The 27,939-nt window shown below is 41.1% G+C and overlaps 1 protein-coding gene across 1 annotated transcript in view; it reads right to left on the minus strand.

Annotated features, from left to right (window-relative positions):
- Window positions 1-364: 364 nt before the first annotated feature.
- The window catches only part of FER1L6 (fer-1-like family member 6), a 175,416-nt gene continuing 147,841 nt past the window's right edge, over window positions 365-27,939 (minus strand). The window contains exons 35-42 of the mRNA XM_010839005.1: window positions 26,112-26,272; window positions 23,647-23,789; window positions 20,364-20,452; window positions 19,816-19,914; window positions 16,306-16,547; window positions 14,429-14,592; window positions 4,195-4,295; window positions 365-2,458 (exon numbers count right to left, since the gene is read on the minus strand). Of these exons, the coding sequence (XP_010837307.1) occupies window positions 2,275-2,458; window positions 4,195-4,295; window positions 14,429-14,592; window positions 16,306-16,547; window positions 19,816-19,914; window positions 20,364-20,452; window positions 23,647-23,789; window positions 26,112-26,272 (1,183 nt within the window). The 3' untranslated portion in view covers window positions 365-2,274. The remainder of the gene's footprint in view (window positions 2,459-4,194; window positions 4,296-14,428; window positions 14,593-16,305; window positions 16,548-19,815; window positions 19,915-20,363; window positions 20,453-23,646; window positions 23,790-26,111; window positions 26,273-27,939) is intronic.

A 27,939-nucleotide genomic window follows, 5' to 3' on the forward strand; every position in this document is an offset into this window, starting at 1 on the left:
CTTAGTGCTCTTCTTAGACAAACCATAATCTAGAGATAAACAATGTCTTGAGGAAGTTCTGGATGCAAAATCCATGGTGACAAGAGGCTGAGTTTATCTTACCTCTGCTGTATCCCACTGCTCGGCACATAAGGGACACTCAATAAATAGTTTTAAATGAAAACCTTTAAATTTATAATTGCTTATTAAACATTTGATATTAAAAATAATGCATATTTATGTTAGAAGTCTTAGGAAAAATAGAGAAACAAGAAGGGAAAGAAAAGATACTGCTACTTAAAGTGAAAGTGAAGTCACTCAGTCATGTCCAACTCTTTGCGACCCCATGGACTGTAGCCTACCAGGCTCCTCTGTCCATGGGATTTTCCAGGCAAGAGTACTGGAATGGGTTGCCATTGCCTTCTCCAACTGCTATTTAAAGATGACCACTATTAACACTTTGGCATATTCCTCCAAATATTTAATTTATGCACATGTACATATTTTTCCTTTTAAATCACTCTATACATAGTTTTTTAAAAAAATTTACAATGTACTCAGTGTATATATTCCATGCCATCAAGTAATTTGAGCTGTATCATTACTGATGTCTGTTATTTCACAATAAGAATGATCCATAGTTTATGTAACTAATTACACTAGGAAACATCGTCAATGCTTTAAATGCTCTAGTTTTTAGCACTTCAGAAAAATAGGACTTGTTTACTAAGGAGTGAGTGTCTAGGGCCAGAATTCAGGGTACAACACTAATACTTCAATCTTTGAATCAGGAACATTCTAAATGACTTCTCATGTGGAAGTAACATGCTTCATTTTACAGAAGTAACATATGTGTGAAGTGAAGTGAAAGTCGCTCAGTCGTGTCTGACTCTTTGCGATCCCATGGACTATAGAGTCCATAGCATTCTCCAGGCCAGAATACTGGAGTGTGTAGCCTTTCTCTTCTCCAGGGGATCTTCCCAATCCAGGGATCAAAGCCAGGTCTCCTGCATTTCAGGCAGATCCTTTACCAGCTGAGCCATGTGTAAGACTATCTAAAGCAAACAGTAGCCCCAGTGCTTCTGGTGTCGAGAGGGGAGCCCCAATCCAGCTTCCTCCATCCCACCAAATGGCCCCTCAAGAAATAAAGAAAAAAACAGTTGCCATACTTACTCGTGTTTAAGGCCAAACATTCCAATTCCTTTGTTTCCTATTTCGCCTGAGAACACTAGTCCCTCACTTCCGCTCCCTGCTTCAGATGGGATGGCAGATCTACACTGTGTTACTTTGAAGATCAAAGAGTTAATTTAAGAAAAACTGACCCCATCTGACAAGTGCATTGGGTATTGTTTCTACGACTGCTTTTGAAATTAATCTGTGCTTAAGAGTCATGACAGAACCTACCATATATGGTGGTAAGATTGAATAACGCGGATGATGGTTATTCACATCATGGTGTAGGGCTTAGGGGGGCACCATATTTGGTGGGGATTATATATCTGACTAAAGAGAATTCCTACTGGTCTCATGGAGCTTCCCGTCCTATTCACACATACCCAGAATCACATTTTAATTCCCACTTGGAAATTGCCATATGCTAAATAAATATGCATAAATACAAATGGATTTCTCCAGAACTCACTACTACTACTGAGCATGTTCTACAAGCATTTAATGGAAAACCAGCAACATCTTTTTAGATGGGACTTTCAACGATGAAGTATTTTAAGTGGTGTATATAAAGTTTATTCCAAGCCAGCTTCTCAGCCTGAATAAGTGAATGTGTCCTGTAAATTGTAAGGATTAAAACAAGGTTAAGATATATGGGACAGGTTAAACATCTAGTAATTTGCTAAAATGCTTTTAGTTTAATTTGCAGTAAAAAAATTTACTTAATACTTAAAAAGAAGTGTTTCCAATAATATCTGAGACCTAGAATTAAACTTCTCAGAATAAAACCAATTATGGAAAGAAAATATTCACCTAAGTCAATTTAAGGTCACCAGTGACTACTATAGGGTAAAGGAGCCATTATCTCATGCTGCCCGTGGGCAAAACCATGCCTTAAGGTTTTTCAGTTGGAAAGAGGGCTAGCAGGGGTTGGAGCAGGGAGGGACAGTTTCTCTCCCATTTCCTCCAAGAAGAGCTGATGTGTCCTTAGTTATAGGGAGTGGCTCTTAGGTCTTTGGGTTTACCCAGTATGGTGCCTGCACAGAGCACACATTCCTATCTATTTACAGAGGAGGAAGAAGAGGGGATCAGCAGAAAGGGAGGGTCTGGATTCTCCATGACCCTCTACGAGCCCCCAACAATCCTTTGGCTGATGGCTCCCGGCAAGGTATAGATGAAGAGGACCAGGAAGATGATGAGGATGATCAGAATGAAACCGATGATGATGTACTTCTTGTAGTTCCTCCAGATGAGGTGGTACAGGCACTTGAAGGGGCTCACGAACCAAGAGAAGGAGGTGTTCGGGCGGCTGAGAAGGAAGCAAGAGAAGATCAGGGAAGGTGCCAGGTTGTCAACACATACGAATCTCAAGATCTCAGGAAGGATTTCTGACTCTCAGTTTTGTGAGGACCCACAACGAAAGGCCTGAAAATGGGAGAAGACCATGTTGTCTTCAAGCAGGAGCATGCTAACTTTTTATGTGATAATGATTCCTCATCATTTTAAAGAGTGGTCCTGAGGGGGGCAAGAGCCTAGTTAGAACCTAGCCAGAGAACTGAGAGCCCTCTGTCTGTCCTACCCTGACCAGTTCAAGCCTCACCTCTTCCATGAAGCCCTCCCTGACCACCCCAGTCCACAGTAATTCCTCTGGTTCTGAATTCCTGCCTCACTCATTGCTTGACCTACCCCCTTTTTGAACCTAACATGTGTTTTCCACACTGATAACTATTTTATGAATCTGTGTGCTCTCCCTAAACAGACTGAAAGCTTCCGGAAGGCAGAGTTTATATCTTACATTTCTCTGGTGTTCTTCAAAGTGTTTCCGACCATTATGTTCCCAACACTATGACAGATTAAATATAGGTGCAAAGAAAGGAACACCTACTCATCAGGAGACACTTGGGGTCCAGGGAGGAACAAGACAGCTGTAATTTGAGAGAGTATTTTGTGTACATATTTCATATCTATTAATACATATGTTTACTTTTTTAACTTTTTTTTTAGTTTTTCTGATTTGGACCATTTTTAAAGCCTTTATTGACTTTGCTTCAATATTGCTTTTATGTTCTGATTTTTTTACTACAAGCCATGTAGGGTCTTAGCTCCCCAACCAGGGATTAAACTCACACCCTCAACATTGGAAGGTGAAGTCTTAACCACTGGACCACCAGGGAAGCTCTGTATGTTTACTTTTTAATTGATATATAACCGTGGTTTAAATGGAATATGGTAATCCTTGCTTCTAGTAATTCTACTTCTGGAAATTTATTTTAAGTGATAATTTATAAAGGGGAAACATTTTTATCATATTACAATAATGGAAAAAGGTAGAAGTAAATTAAACATCCAACTATGGAATGGCAACCAACTTAAATATGGGTATTGAGTCTGTGAACAATTTCACAGCCATTAAAAAAAAATCCTCTGACAATTATGGCAACAAGGTAAAATTTTTAAGCCAAGGATAAGTGAAATATGAAGATAATTTTGTATGCATGATTAGAGAAACACAAGGAAAAAAATTCATGTGAAACTCACATTCCCATACAAAATTACTGAAAACATATATGAAATTATTCTGGAATTGCTTATTTGGTAGTATTATGAAAAAGTGTCCTTTCCATTTGCTGGATACTGTGTAAGATTTTTGGAATATTTTTCAGTTATAAAACCATGCCAATAAAGAATCAGCCTGCAATGCAGGGGACACGGGAGACCTGAGTTCGATCCCTGGGTTGGGAAGATCTCCTGGAAGAGAAAAATGGTAACCCACTCTAGTATTCTTGCCTGGAGAATCTCACAGACAGAGGAGCCTGGTGGGCTACAGTCCATGGGGCTGCAAAGAGTTTGACACAACTAAGTGACTAAGCACAAACAAAACACAAAGAACCAAAAACTACACGAATCGGATAGTAGCTATTGACTCCTCCTCACTTCTCGCTTCTCCCAGAGGGATGTTTTGGAGAAATGCTTGCATCCTCTGATACGGGGCCCACAGAGGGCCCTTCCCATGTCTGATCCCCTCATCCCCGTGACTTCACTCACTTGGGCTTGTCCAAGGGCTCTGGCTCCTTTCGGGCTTTTCCAACAGGATTTTTCTCAGCTTCCTCTGCCGTCACGAGGTGGAACTCGGCTTCAACCTTGCCCTGCACAAAGACAAAATTCTCAGTTTCTAGTCACAAAGAACTGCGGGGTGCGGGTTGGCAGGGAGGGCAAGGCCAACTTTCGAGAAGAAGGGTTATCATGTGGGATAATGCCAGGAAGGATTTTGCCTATCCGCTGCTTTATTATCGAGGAAATATCTTTCTGGTCCTGGGAGAAGCCATTTTTACGATGGACAATAAAAGTCCTGAAATAATGTTACTCAAGTTTTGTGAGGTGAGGGGGTCCCGCGTGTACACATAGAAACACAAATTTCACTTGTAATCATTTAATATCTGTAGAAGCAATGTGAATTACGGAAAACAGAAAGGGGACTAATTACTTGAGTAGCAAACCCTTTTGAATCTACTACCATCTTTCTTCTCTGTTGATGGCTCTCAAAAGGAAGGACTATTTCACTTGTAATCATTTAATATCTGCAGAAGTAATACGAATTATAGAAAACAGAAAAGGGGACTAATTACTTGAGTAGCAAACCCTTTTGAATCTGCTACCATCTTTCTTCCCTGTCGATGGCTCTCAAGCGGAGCTGGGTGTGTATGGACCTACGTTTGCCAAATGGCTTTTCTGTCATCTTTATTTTTGCTGTGCCCTCTAAGTATTTTAGAATTATCCTTTTATTCTAGCACTCTCTTCCCTTCTCTCCCCTCAGTGAGAAACAGTCTCTTTGGTTTGAAAATTGTGAATCATATGCTTCTTCAGAGCACCGTGCCAAAGTTATTGGCAGGGATATAAGTCGGGTTATCAAAGGATGAGACAGGACTTCTGTACAAGGTGAGAGTCATTCTTTCTTGTTCATTCACTACTTTTGGAGGCTCCCTGTATACCAGGCATTGTTCTAGGCCCTGGGGACTTAATGATTAAGAAAAATAGGATCCCTGATCTAGTAGAGCTCCTGTTTTTGGAGGAGGAGACCCTCTCTCTTGCTCCTTTGGTTTTGTGGATCAAGATTCAAGGTGAGGAACTTCCCTTGTGGTCCAGTGGTTAAGACTCCATGCTTTCAATACAGGGGACACAGGTTTAATCCCTGGCCAGGGAATTAAAGTCCCACATGTTGTGTGGTGTGGCCAAAAAAACAAAATTAGAAAAGATTCAAGATGATAGGAGGGACACAGAAGTGGCAGGAGACTGGAGCAACATCAAAGAATTTCAGCACCTATGTTTGCTGTTAAGTTTGCCTTTCTGAATCTCGTGTGGATGGGGCATTACCTGACTTCTGAGGTTGATTTCCTACCCAGTAAAAAGGTCTAAGGTTCTAATGAACCAATGATCTAGTGTTAACTTATTTATTCTTACTGAAAAAGCCAGGATTTCTTCATATATATATCTATATATTTCATTTTTATTTGTTTATTATCTTTTTTGTCTGTGCTGGGTCTTCACTGTTGCACGGGCTTTTTCTCCAGTTGCAGTGAGTGGGGCTACTCTCCAGTGGTGGTAGGCAGGGGTCTCATTGCAGTGGCTTCTCTTGTTGTCAAGCCCCAGCTCTAGCTCGCGTGGGCTTCAGTAGGTGTGGCACATGGGCTCTGGAGCGAACATGGGTTGTGGCTCCCAGGCTCTAGAGTGCAGGCTCCACAGCTGTGACCCATGGGCTTAGTTGCTCCGCGGCACGTGGGCTCTTCCCAGATCTGGGATCAAACCTGTGTCTCCTACTTTGGCAGGTGGATTCTTTACCACTGAGCCACCAGGGAAGCCCAAGCCAGAGCTTCTTAACAAACAGATTTAGTTGCTGGTAGCCACGAAAATGTAATCATCGGAGAAATTAGAGAGAAGTAGAGTATTTGGGATGAGTTTGGATCCCTAGGTTGGGAAGAGCCCCTGGAGAAAAGAAAGGCTACCCACTCCAGTATTCTGGCCTGGAGAATTCCATGGACTGTATAGTCCATGGGGTCACAAAGACTCAGACACAACTGAGTGACTTTCACTTTCACTTTTTTTTTTTCCACTTTTTTGGAGCAGGCTCAGAGAGGTAGTGTCATGGCTGTCTGAATTAGTAAAGAAGCACAGTGGGCTTTTATTACAAGTGAAGTCATGAGTTCAAATCTAGGTAATCGCATCCATTCTTTAGACTAGTACTGTGACCCAACTCAGAAGGGATTAAATTCATATGACCCAGAAATATTCCTTAAAAATATGTGTATATATACTCATTCCTATTGAGAAATTTTGGCTCCATCAGCAATGCCTTGGACATAAAGGGACTGAGGAAATGCTTGGAAAGAAAGAATATAAAGCTTTTATCCATTCTTATCACTCCTCTATACATCTATCAACAGTACAATAATAGTAATATAACTCTAACTGTAATTGCAACACTTTATTGAATGCTTGTTTTGTCCCAGATTTGTTTTTTTTTTTTTGTCTATAATCTATCATAGTAACTAGCAAAGTAGGTCTCCTTTATATTGATAGAGAAATAAAGCCATAAAAGTCAAATAACTTTCCCAAGGTCCCATAGGCAATTAGCTAACCAACTGGAATTTGAACCAAACTCTGTAAGATTCCAAAGTTCACGCTCTTTCCTTTATAGCAGGCTGCCTTCCAATTGCCAGATAATTGGACTAAAATTTTTATGGGACCCTTCCCAGCTCTAACACGAGATGATTCTGTGATTGTCTTCATCATTGCCACCTAAAGGCATTTGTCTTCTCCGGCCTTAGTTTCCTCATCTATCAGATGGCCAGAGGCTCTTTAAAGCAACTTGGCTCTAACTGCTAGGTTTCATGAAAGGCGGAGTTAGAGCTTAGGATAACCGTGTAAGATTTCATGGCTGGAATAAACCCAAGAAGCCAGCTCCCCATGCATGGCAGAGAGGGCTTCCAATCTGCAAGATAAGACCCTCTGTCTGATTTCCAGAGGTTTTCCAGCAATGATCTGGGTTCCACTGTGCAACACTTTTATATGCTAGGAGCCTCATTCAACTCCTCTATACTTGACAGAGTTTAAGAGTCACTAACCAACCGCTGGGTTCCAGAATGTTTGGAAGAGAGGACAAAATCCAATGGAGAACAAGTGAGTATGAGAGTGAAGGGATCATAGGTGCCTTTTTTTCTTCATTGCTTAACAATAAGCTTAGCTAGAGTGCTATATAACATGCATGGTGGTATATTATTCCATTTAAACCACTTGACAGCTTGGCAAAATAGATGACATTTTTATTCCCAGTTTATAGCCCAGGAAACGAAGGCTTGATGATGTTTGCTAACTTTTGCCACAAAACTAGGATTTGTACCCAGGTCCTCTGACACCAAATCCCATCCTCCACTATTTTGGAAGAAAAGCTACGACAAACCTAGAGTATTAAAAGCAGAGACATCACTTTGCCAACAAAGGTGCATATAGTCAGGGCTGTGATTTTTCTAGTAGTCATGTATGGATGTGAAAGTTGGGCCGTAAAGAAGGCAGAGCCCCAAAGAATTGATGCTTTCGAACTGTGGCACTGGAGAAGACTCTTGAGAGTCCCTTGGACAGCAAGGAGCTCAAACCAGTCAATCCTAAAGGAAAGAAACCATGAAAATTCATAGGAAGAACTGATGCTGACGCTCCAATACTTTGGTCACCTGATGTGAAGAGCCGACTCATTGGAAAAGATACTGATGCTGGGAAAGATTGAAGGCAAAAGAAGGGGGCGACAGAGGGTGAGATGGTTGGATGGCATCATTGACTCAATGGACATGAGTTTGAGCAAACTCCGGGAGACAGTGATGAATAGGGAAGCCTCGTGTGCTGCAGTCCATGGGGTTGCAAAGAGTTGGACACGACTGAGAAAACAACAACATCTTCTGCTATTTTATGTGTCTAAGTGGTTTAATTCTGTGGAATAAGTGAACCAGCCTATTTTTTAACAATCAATCAATATGCCTTTTCTGAAATGTTCAAGAAGAATCTCACAATCACTGCCATTCCCCAGCATTAGAATATATTTTTGATGTTAAATGTTGAAAACACATACTTGCTATAGAGAGAAAAAATGTTGCACAGATGAGGCCAGATACAAAATAACACACTATGTGTGATTTCATTTAGCTAAAGAAGGCAACGGATCAATTAATGAGGTTAGAGGTCAGGATAGCGGTCAGGACAGTGACATGAGGGGTCTGGGTCACTGGAGAGGTTCTGCTTCTTTGTCTAGGTACCGATGGGAGTGTTCAGTGTGTGAAAATTCATGGTTGGTACACTTTTCTAGAATGTATATTACTCTTTTCTGTATGTAAATATATTATGTATTAATAAAATTGGCTTTAAAAAGAAAAGAAAAACTTGTTTTTTACTTCCATCTAATGGCTGGCCTTCAGTAACAGGGAATAGTAGAGCAAGGCATAGCATAACACAGCACAGGAATTGAGTGAGTAGAATTTGGTGCAGAAAAATTTATATCTGAAATCAGATTCTACCACTTACTAGCTGTGTGACCTTGGGTGAGTTACCTGCCCGTCTGAGTCTCACTCATCTGGGGATGTTAATAGCATGTACCCCATAAAGTTGCTTTGAAAAATAAATAACACTTATATAGTGCTCACCCCAGTGCTTGGTGAATATCAAACTTTTAAAAAATCATAGTTCTTAACTTCAACACTACTTCATGGACAGAAATGCATAATTTAATGAGAAATATATTCTGCTTATTCAAAAAACTCTCAAAGAAGTCCCAAGGACCCATATTCTCACAGAAAAAATTTAAAGGAAAAAAAAGAGGAGGCAGAGGATACGAAATGAGTTCTGCTCAAAGCATAGGAGTCATCAGCTAATATTATGAAGAGCCTCGACCCCACTTCACTGCCCTGCCTGAGTGGGCATGAAGCGTTTATCTGGCATCACAAAGGCAGCACGGGGAAGGTATTTACTGATGCAGTCTGATAAACACTGCTCCTCATTCCATATCTCTCCACACAGAGGCCATATCCTATTTCAATCATCAGTATTCAACCAAGCACCAAGGAGAGGTCTTAAGGTAATAATATCATCCCAATGTAATTTTAAATCAGAGCTGGAAAAAGTGGACACTTTGAGAGACTATCTGTTAACCTAATGACATCTATGGATGGAAGAAAATGATAAGGAAAGGTCCTGACAAGACTAGATTTGTGGTATCACGGCCATCACTCATGGGCTTCGCACTTCACTGAGCCCGGAGGGTGGAAGATGCGGGAGGCTGAGAAGTGATTCTGTTGAAGTTGGATATGACACTACCTCTCTGAGCCTGCTCCAAAAAAGTGGGAAAAAAAAGTGAAAGTGAAAGTCACTCAGTTGTGTCTGACTCCTTGTGACCCCATGGACTATACAGTCCATGGAATTCTCCAGGCCAGAATACTGGAGTGGGTAGCCTTTCCCTTCTCCAGGGGATCTTCCCAACCCAGGGATTAAACCCGGGTCTCCCGCATTGCAGGTGGATTCTTTACCAGCTGAGCCACCAGGGAAGCCCACATACACATACATACGTACATGCACACATATGCATGTGTGTGTGACTGTGCGCATTACAGTACATGATCACACCTCTGGACCTAGGAACTCCATTTCTCGAATGCTAATTTAAGGAAATAATTCAAAACTCAGAAAAAGCTTTAACACAAAACACATAGTCATATTCTTTTGGATATTCAAATTGTCCTATATGTTATAATAAGATGTCTCAGGGTCACATTGCATTTATCTGCCCCTGACCTGGAGTCAGCCATTTCCCCAAAGATATATGGATTCTTTTAGTAGGAATTGGTATTTAGAAACAAGTGTCAGGGTGCTAGGAATCTTGTTTGCTACCGGGTTAGAAAAATATATTTTTGAATTCATGAGTCAATGATGATACAAAAAAAGCAAAGTAAGAGAAAAACATCTCATTTACTACCACTAAGTATGAGTCTTACACTAATTCTTGATTCAAAAACTTGGTAGTGAATGGAGAGAATTAAACATTTATCTGATTTTTTTTTAGGGGATGTGGTGACTATAATATATATCCATTTGATGAGAGAAAGCTCTTCTTAACACATAAATGCCAACTAATAAATGAAAAACAATGATATAATTAGATAATATATAGATGGATAGATAGATGATAGATAAAAATGGCTGGGGGCCTATTTGAAAATAAAATAGATCAAAAAGATAAGTAATAGCAACATATCAACTATAACTGAATCTTATTTTTTTTTTAAAAAAAAGCTATAAAATACATTTGAGGACAATAGGGTATCCTTTTTTACAGAAGGAGAAATGAATATGATATGGATATCAAGTTATATTAGGCAATATTATTAATTTATATGTGATGATGGCATTGTAGTTATGTAAGAGGATGTCCATATTCTCAGCAGATGCACATGGAAGTATTTAGGGGTAAAGTGTTAGAATGTCTAGAACTTACTCCTAAATGGTTCAGCCAATGTATGTGTGTGTGTATCTATACCTATACATAGACACACACATATATATATTCACATATACAGGCAAAATAAATATGGCAAAATATCAACAAATGCTGAGTCTAGATGGTGAGCATGTGGCTGATCCTTGTCCTAGTCAACTTTTCTGCATGCTTAAATTTTTTTAAATGAACATATGTTGAGGAAAAACACATGATTTAACTGTGGCATTTCTATTTTGAGAATACAAAGAGTTAATCATATTCCTAATACTATGTAGAGGAATGCTTATTATAACACTGAATAAGCCAAAATGAACAAGGCATTATTTTTAACATAGAATGATCACGATGATATAAAATTAACCAAAATCTATATATATCGGGAATAACAATATGTATTAGCAATTGTTTTTTTTGAGCAATTTGCATATGGGCACTATTTCTTCCTTTCTGCATTTTGGTGTCTTTTGAATTTTCTATAAATTTTCTAAAAATTTTCTATAAATTTTCTATAATATAGTTTGTCTTAAAAACCATCTTCAGGTGAAAAATATCTCCCCTCTCTGCTCCTGTGGAATCTGAATTTGCCACGTACTCTTCAGACAGTTTGTCTGTCTACAGGTCTCCTCAGCTAAACTGTGAATTTCTGGATGGCAGGAACGTGTCTTATTGATTGCTGAGCCTTTAGTGCCTAGCGTATGAGTATGGAGCCATCGTAAATGCTGACAACGGTTTTTTCATACTAAACTGAGAGCAAAGAAATGTCTCTTTTAATTTTAGTTATTATGCTCTTGGGACTTACCTGGGCTACCTACCTGTAGACTCACAATATTAAGCTATAAAAGAAACTTCCTGATCTTCATCTCCTGAAAGAGTGATTTCTTTGAAGGTTGCTTTTAGCAGGATAATAAGATGCATAATGTAATGTGTTTAACGAAAAGCATGTTCTATACATAGTCCTGTTCCTTCACCAAAGGATGCCTGTGCTTTTGCAATTCCATTTGGAGCTGTTTTTCACTCACTATCCTATATTCCACACTAGGAGCTGTGTGATCCAAGTCTCTCAATTACACAACTTGGGTGTACAGATAAGTGGCTTTAAAAATAAGCCTGGCAGGTGGCATAGCCCATAAACAAACCCCTCCTGGCTGCTGGTAATTGGAATAAGAGGACAGTGATGTTCTGACTGCTGGCTTCAAGGCACAGGAGGGGAGTTCACGCAGAGTTGGAAATACAGTATGCCTTTGCTAGAAACACATCTTGGAGGCACCCAGTCTGAACTATTCATTTTACAGGCATGGAAACTGTAAAAATGAGTAGACAGAAATCTCAATTAAAATAGAGTGGAGAGATCAGCAAAGGGGGCTCTCATGCCCTATGCAGACAGCAGAACCTAACAGGAAGAAAGACTTCCTCTTCTAGCCTGGCCACAGCTCATCCAGTGAGAGACAGTCACGACTCAGCCAATAAAAAGCCATGGATTCTTTGTTAACTATAGCACTCCCAGCTTCCTTTTTCCCTCCATAAAAGAGTTCTGTCCATTTTTTTGCTGGGGACTTGCACATGGCTAGGACGGGGGAGCCTGGTGGGCTGCCGTCTAAGGGGTCGCACAGAGTTGGACACGACTGAAGCGACTTAGCAGCAGCAGCAGCAGCCATGGTTGCAGATCTCAAACTGCAATTCTTTGTTAATCCCAAATAACCTGTTTCTGCTGGAGAAATAGCTAGCAGTCTACTGTTGGAACATGTGTCAACACTTTATACTTTTTTGTGGTTAAATTTTATTCCATTGTATGGATATACCTGATGGTGACATATGTAAAGCCACTTAAAACTCAAAATGGAGTAACTATGGTTCATGCATCCAAAATGGAGCCAGGTGGTTTTGCAGATCCAAGTTCCTAAATCATTGAGAACTTCAATCTTCTGAACTGTATCAAATTCTAAGACACCACTGCTGCTGCTGCCGCTAAGTCACTTCAGTCATGTCCGACTCTGTGTGACCACATAGACGGCAGCCCACCAGGCTCCCCCGTCTCTGTGATTCTCCAGGCAAGAACACCAGAGTGGGTTGCCATTTCCATCTGCAATGCATGCAAGTGAAAGTGAAGTCGCTCAGTCCTATCGGACTCTTAGCGACCCCATGGACTGCAGCCTACCAGGCTCCTCCGTCCATGGGATTTTCCAGGCAAGAGTACTGGAGTGGGGTGCCACTGCCTTCTCCAAAGACACCACTAGCCATCTTCAAAACAGTATCTGCCATCACCTGCTCCCTGCAACCTTGCAGTTTCAAAGATCCCCCCTCCTTTGGCAACAATGTAATCATTTCAAACCCCAACCAACCCTTGCTTAAAAAGCACCCTTCTTGCCAAACTGGATTTCTGATTGGTAACCAAAAAAATCTGCTTAACTTTGTGGTGTTTTGCCTTTACCAGGCTCCCTCATTTTGTAGTGGAACAGAACAGAACTCAAGTGCTTCTTGAATCTGCCTCTCTCTAGCTATAGTCCTAACAAACCTCAAATAAATGCCTCTTTACTTCAATCAGGTCTGTGTTTCTGAAATTTTTATTAACATATCAAATTTGTTTATCCATTCATCAGTTGATAGACATTTGGATGGCTCCAATTTGGGGTATTATGAATAACATTGCTATGAACCTTCATTTCTGAACTCATCCATTCATCAATCAGTTCACTAACTGAGCATCTATTATGTGCTAAGCCATGAAGCTTGGAAAGGAGTGCAGAGGCTGCCACATAGTAAAACCTCAGTGAAACCTCAGTGCATACTTGAGGGGACAGGAAAGAAGGCGTCTGCTTGAATTCTCATTCTTCCGATCCCATCTCACAGAGGGGACTGAACTTGAGAATGGAAGGAAGAGAAAGCCTCCAAGAAAACACGCTAGAACTAGACCCCATGGAGTCAGGTCAGCAGCTGCCATTTACCCAGTTAGGCTCAAAGAAATCCATGTCTTGCCCCCACTGAGTCCACAGAACAGAGAGAGACTGAGAACTCGGTCTATACCCAGACCTGTGACCTGAAGGGTCCTGACTTGGGTTTGCTCTGACTTCTGGGCACTAGGAGCAGAAGGGAGAACACGCTCCCCCGAAGACAAGGATAGAAGTGAAAGGGGGCCATCCATGCGGTCCTGGTCCCTTTTCTCAACTTCACTGAGCACTGGAGTCCTCCGTCCTCCCTTACACAGGTGATGAGGGAGCTCAAAGAAAGGGTAAGGGAAACTTTCTTCCCACTACTCATGAAATGTCTGAACTCCTACAGTATGTGTCACACAGGATGGAGCAAGTTGGCAAGTTGGGAAAGGGGTGAATGGCTCTCCTTTCTGCCAGCATCCTCTGGAGCAAGTTTGAAAAGGATAGATCACTTTTTAAACTGGGTTTTTCGTTTGAAGGTGAAGGGATGAAGCATTTGCATTAAAATTGCACATTCGTCAGGAATGTATGTATAATTTCAAGAGATGTTGAAAAAAAATTAATGCCAGGGGCATATGTTCAAGCCAAGAGGATGGAAATCCACCCTGACATAGATTGCTATTAAATCAAGCATGCTGAAATACGGAGGGCTTAATGCATTTATAAATTTTTCAGAATTCTTGCTTCTCAGAAGAATCTTTGCCCTAAAGGGCTCTCTGTCATTTCAAGTCATTTTTCTTTAAGTTTACAAAATGACTCATTTAAAGAGCATGGGTCCTCTGCTTGCCCCATCCCCACCCCATCTTCTATGGCTCTGACTTACCGTGAGTTCTTTGCTTTTAGCAAAAGGCCACCAGCCCCGCACACGCTTTTGCTGGAATATGGAAATCATGTTCTCCTCACTTGCATTTTCAAATTTGGTGAGATCACAGGCTTTGGCAGACTTCGCTGCTCGGGGGAAACTATTGAGGTTCATCTCCAGGGAGCCTGTGAAGAGATGCCCTTAACAGGTTAGGGAAGGGCTTTAAAATCCGTCATTATCCTCATTCACACACCTATTCATCTATCCTCTCACTGGTCATTCAATCAGGACCACAAGGGATCAATAGCTTGTGCTAGGTATCCAGGACACAAATATGACCAAGACATGTGTGTTGCGTTTAAGGCATTAATAATGTGGCAGCACACCAGGACTTCCCCGGCAGTCCAGTGGCTGGGACTTTGTCTTCCAGTGCAGAGGGTGTGGGTTCGATCCCTGGTCGGGGATCTTAAGATCCCACATGCCTCGCGGCCCAAAAGCCAAAACATAAAACAGAAGCAATATCATAGCAAATTCTATAAGGACTTTAAAAAGTGGTCCACGTTAAAAAAAAAAAAAGTATTAAATAAAAGAAAGTGCTGTGGCAGCAGGTAGAAGACCAGGGCAGAGCTACCGTATGTAACTTTCAAGCCTCGGTTTCTGATATCATCTGCTGGGCCTCTTCTCTGTTCCCCGAGTATGATCTAGATTCCGTGTCTATCCTCTGAGCTTTTCCCTGCCTTAGCACTGATCAGCCTAGAAGAACCTCCTCCCCCCATCACCCCTCCCTTTCTGAGCCCATTAAACTCCTCCAGGCTGGGGACTAAGTCTTACTGTCCTGGTAGCAACTCTTCCAGTACCTTCGTGGGTTCTCAACAATGAATTTTCTCTTTCAAGAAAATTTGTGTACAATCTTTAAGGGGTTAGTTTTCACTCACAGTTGTTGTAAAATACTCGCATGTTTCCCTATGTTGTATAATCACCCCGGAGCCTGTCTCACACTCAGTGGTTTTGCCTCCCACACCCCCACCCCTGGGTTGCCCCTCCTCCCTTCTCTCCCCATCGGTAACCACTAGTTTATTCTCTGTATCTGTGAGTCTGCTTCTTTTTGGTTGCCATTCACTAGTTTTCAACAAGTAAGTATAAGTCATAATAAGAGAATGCCATGAGAATACTATATTTCTCTTTTTAATAAACTTTCCTATTAAGTAGTATTTGTTAACTGTGGACACTTAAAATATATACATGAGTTAAAAAAAATTTACATAATCCTAACTCCCAAAAGTTGACCACTGCCTTACTTATTAGTTCATATTCTCATGTCAGTCTTTCTGTCTCTTTGGCTGTCTCTGACTCTTTCTGCTACACAAATAAACACACTTTTTACCAAAAGGGGATTTTTTTTTACATACTTTTTTCATTTGATGCACCTTGCCTAACTATCCAACTGATTAAATATTCTAATATTTTAATGGCTGCAGGGTTATTACTTATTGAGCACTACTTTGTATGAAACTCTGTACTTCGCTTTTAGATTATCAAATACATACCTCCCAATACCCTCTGAAGTATACAATTTTATTATTCCCATTTTACAACTGAGTAAAACTGAGGTACAAAAAAGACCAGTGATTAGCTCAAAATTTAACAGCTTCTTGGCATTGGAGCAAAGACCAATTTAAGGTTACTTGAATATGTATCTTCTACCATAGGGATGTACCATAACTTACTGAGTCAATTACCTTATATTAAGGGCTATTTGGAATGTTCCAATATTTTGCTATCAAAATTATTAAACAGCATCGAAATGATTATTTGTGGAGCAAAGTCAGACTAAGCTCTTCAGAAGTTGAGATAAAACCCTCAACATTAATATGACTTTGATGAAGTCTCTACCTTACCCAGAAAATCATCTGAGGACAGTCTTTCAAAATCCCAAACCTGGAGCACCAACACAGCTGGTGTCTTACACTCCATCTTCTCTAATGAAAATATATGCTCCCTCTTGGAAATGACCATTTGCTTCTCTGCTGGGAGATACTGAAACGGAAATAGGAAGCGCCAGTTGAAGTTCCCCTCTCCGGTCAGGGAGTTGTAATGCACGTCTGTCTCCTGCTTGTCGTCTTCCAAACCCTTTAACCACCTGAATGAAGACAGAGAAAGAATTAAACCCTCTGAGCACATTATTCATGCATCAGCATCAGCAAGAGTGACTGAAGTAGTTTCACTGTGGTCACGGATCATAGTTTTAAAATTATGACATAGATTCAGATGGAAATTTCCATTGAATCTGAAAGCTATAAATAGGGATCAAAGGGTCTGAAGCAGAAATAAGACTCTCATTCTAAGTCAGGTTGGGGAATTGTCTTCAGTAGTTCTTGGGTATATCTGCAGTAAAGAGGGAAAACTCAGGAAATGTGAAATGAAAGTTTAATATGAGTTTCTTCTCACCCTGGGAGACTTCGTTATGGGGGAGGGGGCATTTCTGCACCCACTATATTACACTACATTTTATTACATTACTCCATTCCATAGATAAGTTGTCTTAACTCTCTGTGCCTTTGTTGCATCTGGAACATGGAAGCAATCACAGAATCTAGTTCATGGGAATTCTGAGGAATTACATGAGATAGTATATGCCCAGAGCTTTGTGTATTCCAAATGATCTATGATGCTATTTCCTCTTAGTATTATCTGGTCTTTCTCCTCCATGCTGAGTATAAAGTAAGCTATTAGGAATACATTTTCCCCTAGTACTTTATCCATGGCAAATTAACTCTTGAGAAAATAGGTACTTTTAATTCAAACTAATTGATAATGCCATACCACTTACTTTCTGAAAGCAAATATCCCTTCCTCTACCTCAAACTACCCCAGAGCAGATAAAGATCCTTCTCTTCTGAGAAGAGTGGTACCACTCAAGGTAAAGGTACAATTATTTAGGTAAGGGTACCTTTATTTAGCTAAAGATGGTGCTTGGCCAGTCAAGGTACGTGTGGTATCTGTTATGAGGCAAGGGCTGAGCCAGATGCTAGGGGGTGATGGGGAGCAAGCAGAGGTGATCCTTGTCTTTGTGGAGCCACAGTCGTGGAGGGGAGAGGATAGAGGGAAATGGGTGGGGTGGAAGAAGTCACCAGTGAGGGATATGCAAAGGCCCTATGGAAGAAGTTAGGATACATTCTAAGACAGGAGAGAAGCTCAGTGTGACTAGAGAAGGCAAGGGGGGAACTGATCCAGTGAGATGATAGGTAGCAGCTCATTATATGCGATATTTTAGGACTTATGAGAGACTTTAGATCCTTGTCCAGAGAAAATAGGATGTCATTAAAAGATTTTGAGTACAGGACTGATGTGATCAGATTGAGTTTTTAAAAGGTCACTCATTTTTCAACATGAAGAACAGATTATTGGAAGTAAGACTGAATATGGAGAGACCAATTCAGATAGTATTGACCCCAGCAAGAAATGATGGAGGGAAAGATGATGATGGTGGAGCTTTCCTGGTGGCTCAGTGGTAAAGAATCTGCCTGCCAAAGCAGGAGGTTTGGGTTTGATTCCTGGTCCAGGAAGATCTCACATGCCTTGGAGCAACCAAGCCTGTGCTCCACAGCCCGGGAACCACATTTACTGCAGCCCACATGTCCTAGAGCCTGTGCTGTGCAACAAGAGAAGCCACAGCAATGAGAAGCCCACGCACTGCAACAAAGTAGCCCTGGCTTCCCTGGCTTGCCGCAACTAGAGAAAAACCCACACAGGGATGAAGACCCAGCACAGCCAAAAATAAATAAATATATAAAATTATTAAAAAAAAAGATGATGATGACGTGGTGACGATAAGGAGAATGGATACTGCTGACAGCTATTTGGGACCTAAAATGAATAAGACTTAGTGGCATACCAGAAACGAGAGTGTCAATGAAGAAGACGGGTTCTTGCTGGGGGAAGACAAAGAGATAAAACTGAAAAGAATTTACTGTTTCTGAGATGAATTTTATCTGAGGACACATTTTGTTGTGTTGTTAAAACATTGGTACACTTTATTACAATAATATTTATGCTTTATTGCTTGTATTTGAGAGTATACTGAATATTTTGTTTGAAAACAAGTAGTTTATTGAGAAGATTTTGGATAAGAAGCTATCTATAGTTATTATTATAGATAACTTCTATATGTTATTATGATTATTATTCTATTTTTATTTTTTAAATCATAGACTACCTTAGGTTATGCAATATTTATTTTGAAAACCTCTAAGTAATTTAACTTCCTCAGAGTTTGTGGAGAGAAAAATTATTGTTTCTTTGAAATTTTCCTGCTAAAAGAACTACAATTCTTTTCTTACTTTTTAAATTGAAGTGTAATTGCTTTACAATGTTGTATTAGTTTCTGCTGTACAACAAAGTGAATCAGCTATATGTACACATATATCCCCTCCCTCTTGATTAGGGTACATGTTTAAGTCATATTGTTTCTGGTTCTCTACCACCTCCTCTCCCTCCCTGACTAGGGGCTAAAGGAAACCTACAAAGGCATTTGTGTCATAGCCAAGATGTAGCAGAGAGATACAAATTATTTAGTTTCCTAGGTCCTAGGCTGATAAAATTTTTTTTATCAAAGTAGCAAATGAAAAGGTATAAATTTCAACTTTTGTGTTAGGCTGTGGCTTAGCTGGTGAAGAATCCACCTGCAATGTGGGAGACCTGGATTTGATCCCTGGGTTGGGAAGATCCTCTGGAGAAGGAAACAGCTACCACTCCAGCATCTGGCCTGGAGTATTTCTTGGACTGTGTAGCCCATGGGCGTTGCAAAGAATCAGACACAACTGAGCAATCTTCACGTCACCGTGGGCTTCCCAGCTGGTGCTAGTGGTAAAGAACCTGCCTGCCAGTGCAGGAGACATAAGAGACTCAGGTTTGATCCCTGAATTGGGAAGATCTCTGGAGGAGAGAATGGCAACCCATTCCAGTATTCTTGCCTAGAGAATCCCATGGAAAGAGGAGCCTGGTGGACTACAGTCCATAGGGTGCAAAGAGTCAGACATGCCTGATGCAATTTAGCATGCATGCTTATAATCTTAACACTTAATTTTTCATCAATAGCACTATAGTTCACTACTTTCTGCTGGTGTAAATATATTTTGAATGTCATTCAAAAAGTTTAGGCATTCAACATTTAACAGGAAGAGACATTCATATAAACAAACTTTTCTCACAAAAATATTTCATGAGATAATCATTCTTAGTAAAATGACCAAATATTTGGCAAAGAAAGTGACCTCTCTAACAAGGTGAGTAAGAAAGCCTCCTTTGGGAGGTGTGGGTGGAATGCCTTCCATGAGGCATAGTTTGGTTGAGGGTTAAAGGGTGAACAGGAGAAGGAAAGGGTGGATGGAGTTTGCTGATGATCTTACCCTTTAACATAAATATCACTCGATTTTTGTCCTGTGAAGATATTCTCATCCTCCAAAATGACATCTTCTGTGTTCCAGATGGTTACTCTCAGTTCATACCTGGGATAAGAGAAGGGAGACGTAGGTTGAAGACCCTGGAGGTTGAGTCGATTGGTGTCTATGTGATTCTGGTATTGCTTTGAGTCTATAAGCTTCTTCGACTTTACCAAGTTCAAAATATTAAGACTTAAGGTCTTCGTTCCATCAAAACCAAGTGTCCCAGCTGGAATCATCATGAATATGAATTTCTCTGAGCAGATCCTCCTTCCATCAACCAACATTTTTTGGATGTGGAAGAATGTTGACACTCAGGGCTCTTACCATAAAACAGGGGCCACTATTTCCATCCCCATTGCTACTATTACTACCACCACTCCTGATGTAACTGACCAGGTAGAAAGTCAGGCATGATTGTCAGGTGTCAGCTGATTGGTGTAATGTGTCAGACACCAGGTCTTTTAGTCTGCACCATGGTTTATTTCCTTGAAGATGAGGCTGCAACTACTTACCCTTTGGGTTTCCTTGGAGAAATGTCAACAGGAGGTCCAGGCTGAGGCATATCTTCAGGAAACATATCCACCCACATCTGCAGACGGCCCTTGTGAAGAAAAGAAGACTCTAGCTTTTTTGGGGAAAGTGTGGTTACCACATGGACACTGACCATTCACAGTTTTAACAGATGCCTTTACTAGGGTTGAGTCTCTGGTGGCTCAGATGGTAAAGAATCCGCCTGCGATGCAGGAAACGTAAGAGACTCTGGTTCGATCCCTGGATGAGGAAGATCCCCTGGAGAAGGGAATGGCAGCCCACTCCAGTATCTGTGTCTGGAGAATTACATGAACAGAGGATCTTGGTGTGCTACAGTCCATGGGGTCGCAAAGAGTCAGACATGACTGAGACACTAACACTTTCACTTTACTAGGAACAGTTATTAGGTAAATATAATATAATATAATAATATTATCCATACTGTATTTAGAATATTTGTTGACAAAGACAGAACTTACATTTTTATTAAAAATTGGAGCATATATCAAGAGAAGGGCAAACCTTATTGAGCACCTACTATGTGGTAGATGCAGCCCTGAGCAATTGAAAGCATTGTCTCATTAATTCCTCCAATATCTCCACTAGGTAGAAATTCCTACTTGGCAGATGAGAAGTGTCTTGCATGTATTTACACAGGCAATATATAGCAGGGCCTGGATTCAAATCTTATCTGCTGACTCTATACAGACCTGGCTTTTCTTACCAACCCCTAAGGATAACAGAGATTCTACTATCTGTCAGAAGTATCATGCTTCATTGCCTCCAAAGTATCTTAACATCCACTAGCTCCACCAATGCTTACCCCTAGCCATAAGAAAGTAAGGTTCAGAGAAATCAAAGAAATTATCCAAAGTCCTGTGGCTAATTAGTGATAGAACAGGACCTTCCATCCATTGCTCTGGACTCCATACACCAAAATTTACCCTGTTTCAAGGGATCTGAAAGTCCAGGTGGGAAGAAGGGCCAGTGGATTCTACGTTCAGCTCTGTTGTATGTACTCTAAGTGCTCTGTCAGCTCAGGCAAGAAGGTGAGTGATCAGCAAAGGCTGGGATGGTCAGGGAAGATTTCATATGAAGTAAGTGGGGCTATCAACAGAGTGGGGAGGATTCGTAGGATTTGGGTGAAGGAGGAGCTTTGGCTAGGGGGACAAAAGGAGGATTTCCAGAGGAAGGAACAATGTAAGCAAAGAGCTAGTATTTGGGAAGTGATGAACCAATTCTGGGCTTCCCTGATAGCTCGGTTGGTAAAGAATCCACCTGCAATGCTGGAGACCCCAGTTCGATTCCTGGGTCGGGAAGATACTCTGGAGAAGGGATAGGCTACCCACTCCAATTCAATGAAGGATTATATTCCTAGGGTCTCTAAAGAGACATTATGTGCTCAGTCGCTCAGTTGTGTCTGACTCTTCACAGCCCCTTGGACTGTAGCCCACCAGGCTCCTCTGTCCATGGACTTTTCCAGGCAACAGACATTAATGTTCATCTTTAACCAAGAAGCCACATCTGACAGGCAAAATGAGGGCTGCTGCTGCTGCTGCTCAGTTGCTTCAGTCGTGTCCAACTCTGTGCGACCCCAGAGACGGCAGCCCACCAGGCTCCCCCGTCCCTGGGATTCTCCAGGCAAGAACACTGGAGTGGGTTGCCATTTCCTTCTCCAATGCATGAAAGTGAAAAGTGAAAGTGAAGTCACTCAGTTGTGTCCAACTCCTAGCAACCCCATGGACTGCAGCCCACCAGGCTCCTCCATCCATGGGATTTTCCAGGCAAGAGTACTGGAGTGGGGTGCCATTGCCTTCTCCGAAAATGAGGGATACCAGTAACCAAAAGATTTCAAAGATCTGGGAGTAAATCTTAAGAAATAACCATAAGCTTCTACATTTGATAAAAGTGTATTCTTTTCAGACACCCACACACATGCGATCACCAGGTTTATATTCCACCATGCCTGGGATAGCAGTGTGGGTCTTCCTGCCCCATTATAGTCAAGCTCACTTGCTTTGACCAGACTATACAGTGAGTGAATTCAGAGCTGGGACAGAACTAAGGACTCAAGCTGTCTGGGTTAAATCCCAGCTCTGTGTTGTGCTGTTCTTAGTTGCTCAGTCATGACCAACTCTTTGGAACTCCATGGACTGTAGCCCGCCAAGCTCCTCTGTCCATAGGGATTCTCCAAGCAAGAATACTGGAGTGGGTTGCCATGCCCTCCTCAAGGGGATCTTCCCAACCCAGGGATTGAACCTAGGTCTCATGCACTGTAGGTGGATTCCTTACCATCTGATCCGCCAGGGAAGCCCAAGAACACTGGAGTGGTAGCTTATCCCTTCTCCAGGGGATCTTCCCAACCCAGGAATTAAACGGGGGTCTCCTGCATTGCAGGCAGATTGTTTACCAGCTGAGTAACTTTGTGCAAGTTACTTAAACTCTCCTAACCACAATTTCTTAAAAGTAAGGATCATAATAATTTCATCATGAGGCACTATTAAGAAATAAGGCTTAGGTGACCCCTACACCTCTGTTTGTCTAGGAAAACCTTGGCGTGGGCCCTTTGTAGCAGCTTAATTGTTAATAATGACCTCTTTTACTCTCAAAATGGCCATAATATGGATAAATATATCCTTGGTTATCCTAACTGAGTGATATTATTTCCATAAGGAGTCTAGGACATTAAAAGTTTCTTAATAAAGTTTTCTTTTCCCTTCCAACTCATAACCCAGATCTCTAGTTATCTTCCACACAGCTTGTTTTTGCTAATTCTTCAAGGTAAGCTTCCATCTATTGCCCCTCTGGGAAAACTACTGGGATGTGTGGTTACTGATAGATTTTGGACAAGTTCTTGGGTACATCAAATGGGTTTTGAACTTTCTTAAATGTCAATATTCTTCTGAAAGAATTTGATTACTCAAATCATAAAAAGGAAAGAGCAATAAATCCAACTCTGATTTTAGGGCAGAGTTTCTCAATCTTAACATTCACTTGGGGCTGAATAATTCTTTGTTGTGAGGGGCTGCCCAGTACAAAATAGGATGTTCAGCAGCATCTCTGGCCTCTTCCCACTAGAAGCCAGTAGCACCCTCACCCACTTGAGACAACCCAAAATACTGATATTTCAGACACTGCTAAATGTCCAGGCTAGGAGGGAGAAAAACTGTCCCTAGTTGGGAGCCATTACTATATGGCACAAACAAGATTAACTTTTAGGGCAGAAGTCTCATTTGTTGGGGATGAACATTTCTTGGCCACTACCTGCTCCATTCCGGGCTTATCCTTGTGGTACAGTGGCCGTGTTTCTATGTGCTCAGGAACCAGCCTACACCCAACCTCTGGAATATCCTCCCAAGAGTGTAAAACCCTGAGGGCCAAGTGCTCATACGACTCCACCGTCTCATCTGCATGGAAGAGAGAAAAATACAGAGACTTGTCAGATGCGTGTTCCTGTAAGGGGACAGTGATGAACTGTCAGATACATTTTCAAACACTCCCTGAAAGTGTTTGAAAGGTTTATTTAAACATACAAGTAGAGAGAAAATATACAGGTAGAGAGAAGAGATAGCAAAAAAGAAATAGGACAAATAAAATGGAAAGAGGTGGGAGTAGAGTGGTGGGAGAGGGAAGGAGAGTGAAAGCTGAGAGAGTGAATCTATCTATGAAACAGAAATAGACTCACAGACGTAAAGATCAGACTTGTGATCTTGCCAAGTGATCTTCCCCCTTGCCAAGGGGGAGGGGGCTAAGGCGGATGGACTGGGAGTTTGGGTTTGGTAGATGCAAGCCATTATGTTTAGAATAGGTCCTACTGTATAGCACAAAGGACTATAGCCAATCTTCCAGGATAAATTATAATGAAAAAGAATTTTTAAAATATATATATACATGTATAACTGAGGAAAGACTTTGCTGTATAGCAGAGACCTGGCTTTTCTTACCAACTTTGCTATATAGCAGAGACTGGCACAATGCTATAAATCGACTATACATCAATTTAAAAAATTAATTAAGAAAAAAAGTTAAGAGATTGGGAAATGAGACGGGTTGACCAGAGGACTCAGCACAGTCAGGGTCTTGGGAGTACAGGACTCGCTTCACCCCTTGAATCAGACTCCTTCAGTCTATGACTTACAAACTTGGCTTCAAGGGATAAGAGAGGGTACTTTTTCTGGAGACATAAAGCTATTTGCTAACACTGTAGTGGGAGAGGGCCCGGGGGATCAGAGTGGTCCTAAACAAGGTGGTGAAATAGACATAACATGTGCTCATTGACGTCTTATGACTCTTCTCATTATTGCTTGAGATCTCTCACTCCTACCAGCACCTGCTCAGGGAAAACATTCTCTGATCTATCACTTTATTTTTTAAAAAGGTAATTCATGATAAAAAACTATTGGTAGAAAAAATACTTGCCAAATAAGACAAAAATTGTTGAAAGAATAAAATCTTCTTGACAAACCTTAGAATGGCCAAATTTGACATAGGAAAAGTTGAACCTGGTTTAACCAAAGAAATAAAAGGCTACCAAGAGAATCTTCCAACAACAATAATTATAGTCAGTAGAAGTCAATAGGGATGAACAAGTAATCGATGAATTAAATCTTTGTCATAAAGTTTAATCAGTCAAGAACTTATCTTGATGAACATAATTTCAGGTTTTTGGTGGGCAAATAAATTGTTTAATCATGAAATGTAGAACAGTGACCAAGGGACTAAATTGGCTTAATAGAGTCTATTGTGAAAAAGTATTTTTCTCACTGAAATTCATCTATATCGTTAATATACTAGACATCAATAACTCTGCATGAGGAAAACCTCTTAGAATTTCTTGGGACCAAAACAACAAGATAAAAAGAAATCTTGGCATTAAAGTGGTGGGATCGACAGAGTGTCGGAACACCCTGTAGCGTGTACGTAATTGGGCTTTTGCATCAGAAGCACTGCACCATATATGGGTAATCTTTAAGCATCAAATGGATAGGTGTGATAGTACAGGAATTGTTTTATATCCTTAAAGGGGATTTTTTTTCTCATCCTAAATTTATGAAAGGCTTTCTGGAGTCCTCCTGATATGTTCTATGTTGCTCATATGGAAAAATCTATTTCTTGGTGTTGGAAAAGGAGAGTTGTTGGTGTAACACTTATGGGGATAATTTGAGTTGTGTCCAAGTATTTATTCTATATAATATTCATTTTAAGGTATTGTCTATCTTCTGACACAACAATTCTGCTTCTATGATATGTACTGTAGACTCATCAGAAATATGCAAAAATATGTGTAAGGAGGTTCATGGAAGCATTAAGTGACACCATAAAAATGGACACAATGGAAATGTCACAGCCATAAAATAGAAGATTATCAAAGATAGTTTCAAAGAACAGAGGAGAATTGTCATAATCTATTGGAAGTAGAAAAGGCAGAGTACAAAACTATATATATATATGGCATATTAATGTACCATATATATAGCATATTTAAAATTATGTAAAAATGTGGCATGTTGCATGCGCACACACACACCCACACACACTGTGAAGAAATATACCACCATGCACCATCATTATCTCTGAATTTGGGGATTACAAGTGATCTTCATCCTCCTCAGTACTTTTCCATGCATTAATTTTACAGTAGATGACCATTGCCTTCAGTCATCAACACCACTGAAAGCAGGCTTTTCAAAAGAAGAACCACTTCAGCAGGATACACTGTGGGGAGTTACCCGTGTCCTCCTTGGTAAAGGTTGTTTTTCCAGAAAAGACCTGGTTTCCTATCTGTATTTCCCCAGGGCGGAAGTAGGGGCCATCCAGCTTGTTGTCTTTGCAGAGCTTGGTGAGGATTTCAGTAGGTTTGGATGTGTCTCGCCAGGCATTGTATCCTTCTCTGAAAAGTGGACAAAGGACAGAGAGTGAGGTCCCGGCTTCCTCAGGAGCCGCCCCCCAGGATGTCTGTGAAAGGACCACCTAAGTATGACCTGTGTGTTGTCCTTTAGCTTTAACTTGACATGCCACATGCTTGGGGCTAGCGGTTTTGTTTTTGTTTAATTTGTTTTCTCTCTTTTCTGGTCAATACCTCTGCATATGTGTGCTTGTATGAAAGGCAGAACTTCGGAGTAGCTTGACAGAACATTTCTTTTAAGGTAGTTTCATATACATTTTTTAAAACAAATGCATCCTTTAAAAAGCTGAAGTGAAGTTCACATAACAAAATTGGCTATTTTAAAGTTGACCAATTTGGTGGGATTTAGTATAATGGCAATCCACTCCAGTGTTCTTGCCTGGAGAATCCCAAGGGACGGGGGAGCCTGGTGGGCTGCCACCCATGGGGTTGTACAGAGTTGGACACGACTGAAGAGACTTAGCAGCAGCAGCAGTGTATTCATGATGTTGTGCAACCAGTACCTCTATCCAGTGCCAAAAAAAATTTTTTTCATCACCACAAAAGAAAACTCGCTACCCCTTAAGCAGCTACTCCTCATTCCCCGTGCCCAGGCTAGCCTCTGGCAATCAGCAGTGTGCTCTCTGTCTCTACGGATTTCTTTGCAGGTAGTTTTGGTTTAGTTTGTCCTGTCACTAGCAGGATAGCTATTTGGCTGCTACTTCTAAGAAGAAAGCCAAGCTCATTCTTCTAGTTTCTCTGCATCTTTCCTCCCTTCTTCTCCTTTTCCAAAATCATACTGTAGACTCACATCCCAGGCAGGAAGTCTTGAGGTGCCATTTCTCTAATCAGTCATTTCCTAGTGGTGAGTTTCCAGATCTTTCCAACCCCTTCTTTCCTTAAAAACAAGCTATTTGGTTAAAAAAAATCATTAACTTGTAATGAGATGCTCCCTAGGAACCATGACTGAGATAAGCTTGGATTTCTCTGCTCCCTGGGATGCGGGATTCATCAGAATTTAATCCATTTAAACATTGAAAGAAACAAAACACGGCTGTAAAACAGCTTTCCTACCTTGGTTCAGAAATATGAAGATCCTGAAGAAGATTCCAAGCCAGGCCCATACATAGACCTTCCCAGAAATAGGTGTTCTTGTCTATTTTTAAGACCTCAGTGAACAACTTACCTAACTAAACTATTTTGATACCTGGTAATTCCACTGTCAGGAAATTCTTTTGAACAAAAGATACACCACGTTTACATGTGGTTTCCTTTACTGACTTCACAGTGCACACAGCTAATCATTCTCTGAATGCTACCCTCTCAGGTACTTGAGAATGATATAAATACCCCAGAAGGCTTCTCCATTCACTGAAGTCCCCAGACTGAAATGGCATGCTCGGTTCAGAGAAGAACAGGCCAGCAGTAGAGACTTGTCTGAAAATCATTCCATGGAGGAAATAGATGTTTTGGACTATGTTAATGAGAGTCTAAATTGGTCCACCCCTTCTGGAGAGACATCTGGATGTTACTTTTAAAAGTTTTTGGTCCCGGGGCCAATGGCTGCCGCGCGGCGGCTGCGCTCCTCCCGCGCTCCTCCCGCGCCGGCGGCGGCTCCTCCCGCAGGGAGAACTGTCAGCAGGCGGCGGCGGCGGGCCAGCCCCGTAAAAAAA

The sequence above is a fragment of the Bison bison genome, unplaced genomic scaffold, assembly GCF_000754665.1.
Source record: "Bison bison bison isolate TAMUID 2011002044 unplaced genomic scaffold, Bison_UMD1.0 scf7180017864108, whole genome shotgun sequence".
Taxonomy (NCBI): domain Eukaryota; kingdom Metazoa; phylum Chordata; class Mammalia; order Artiodactyla; family Bovidae; genus Bison; species Bison bison.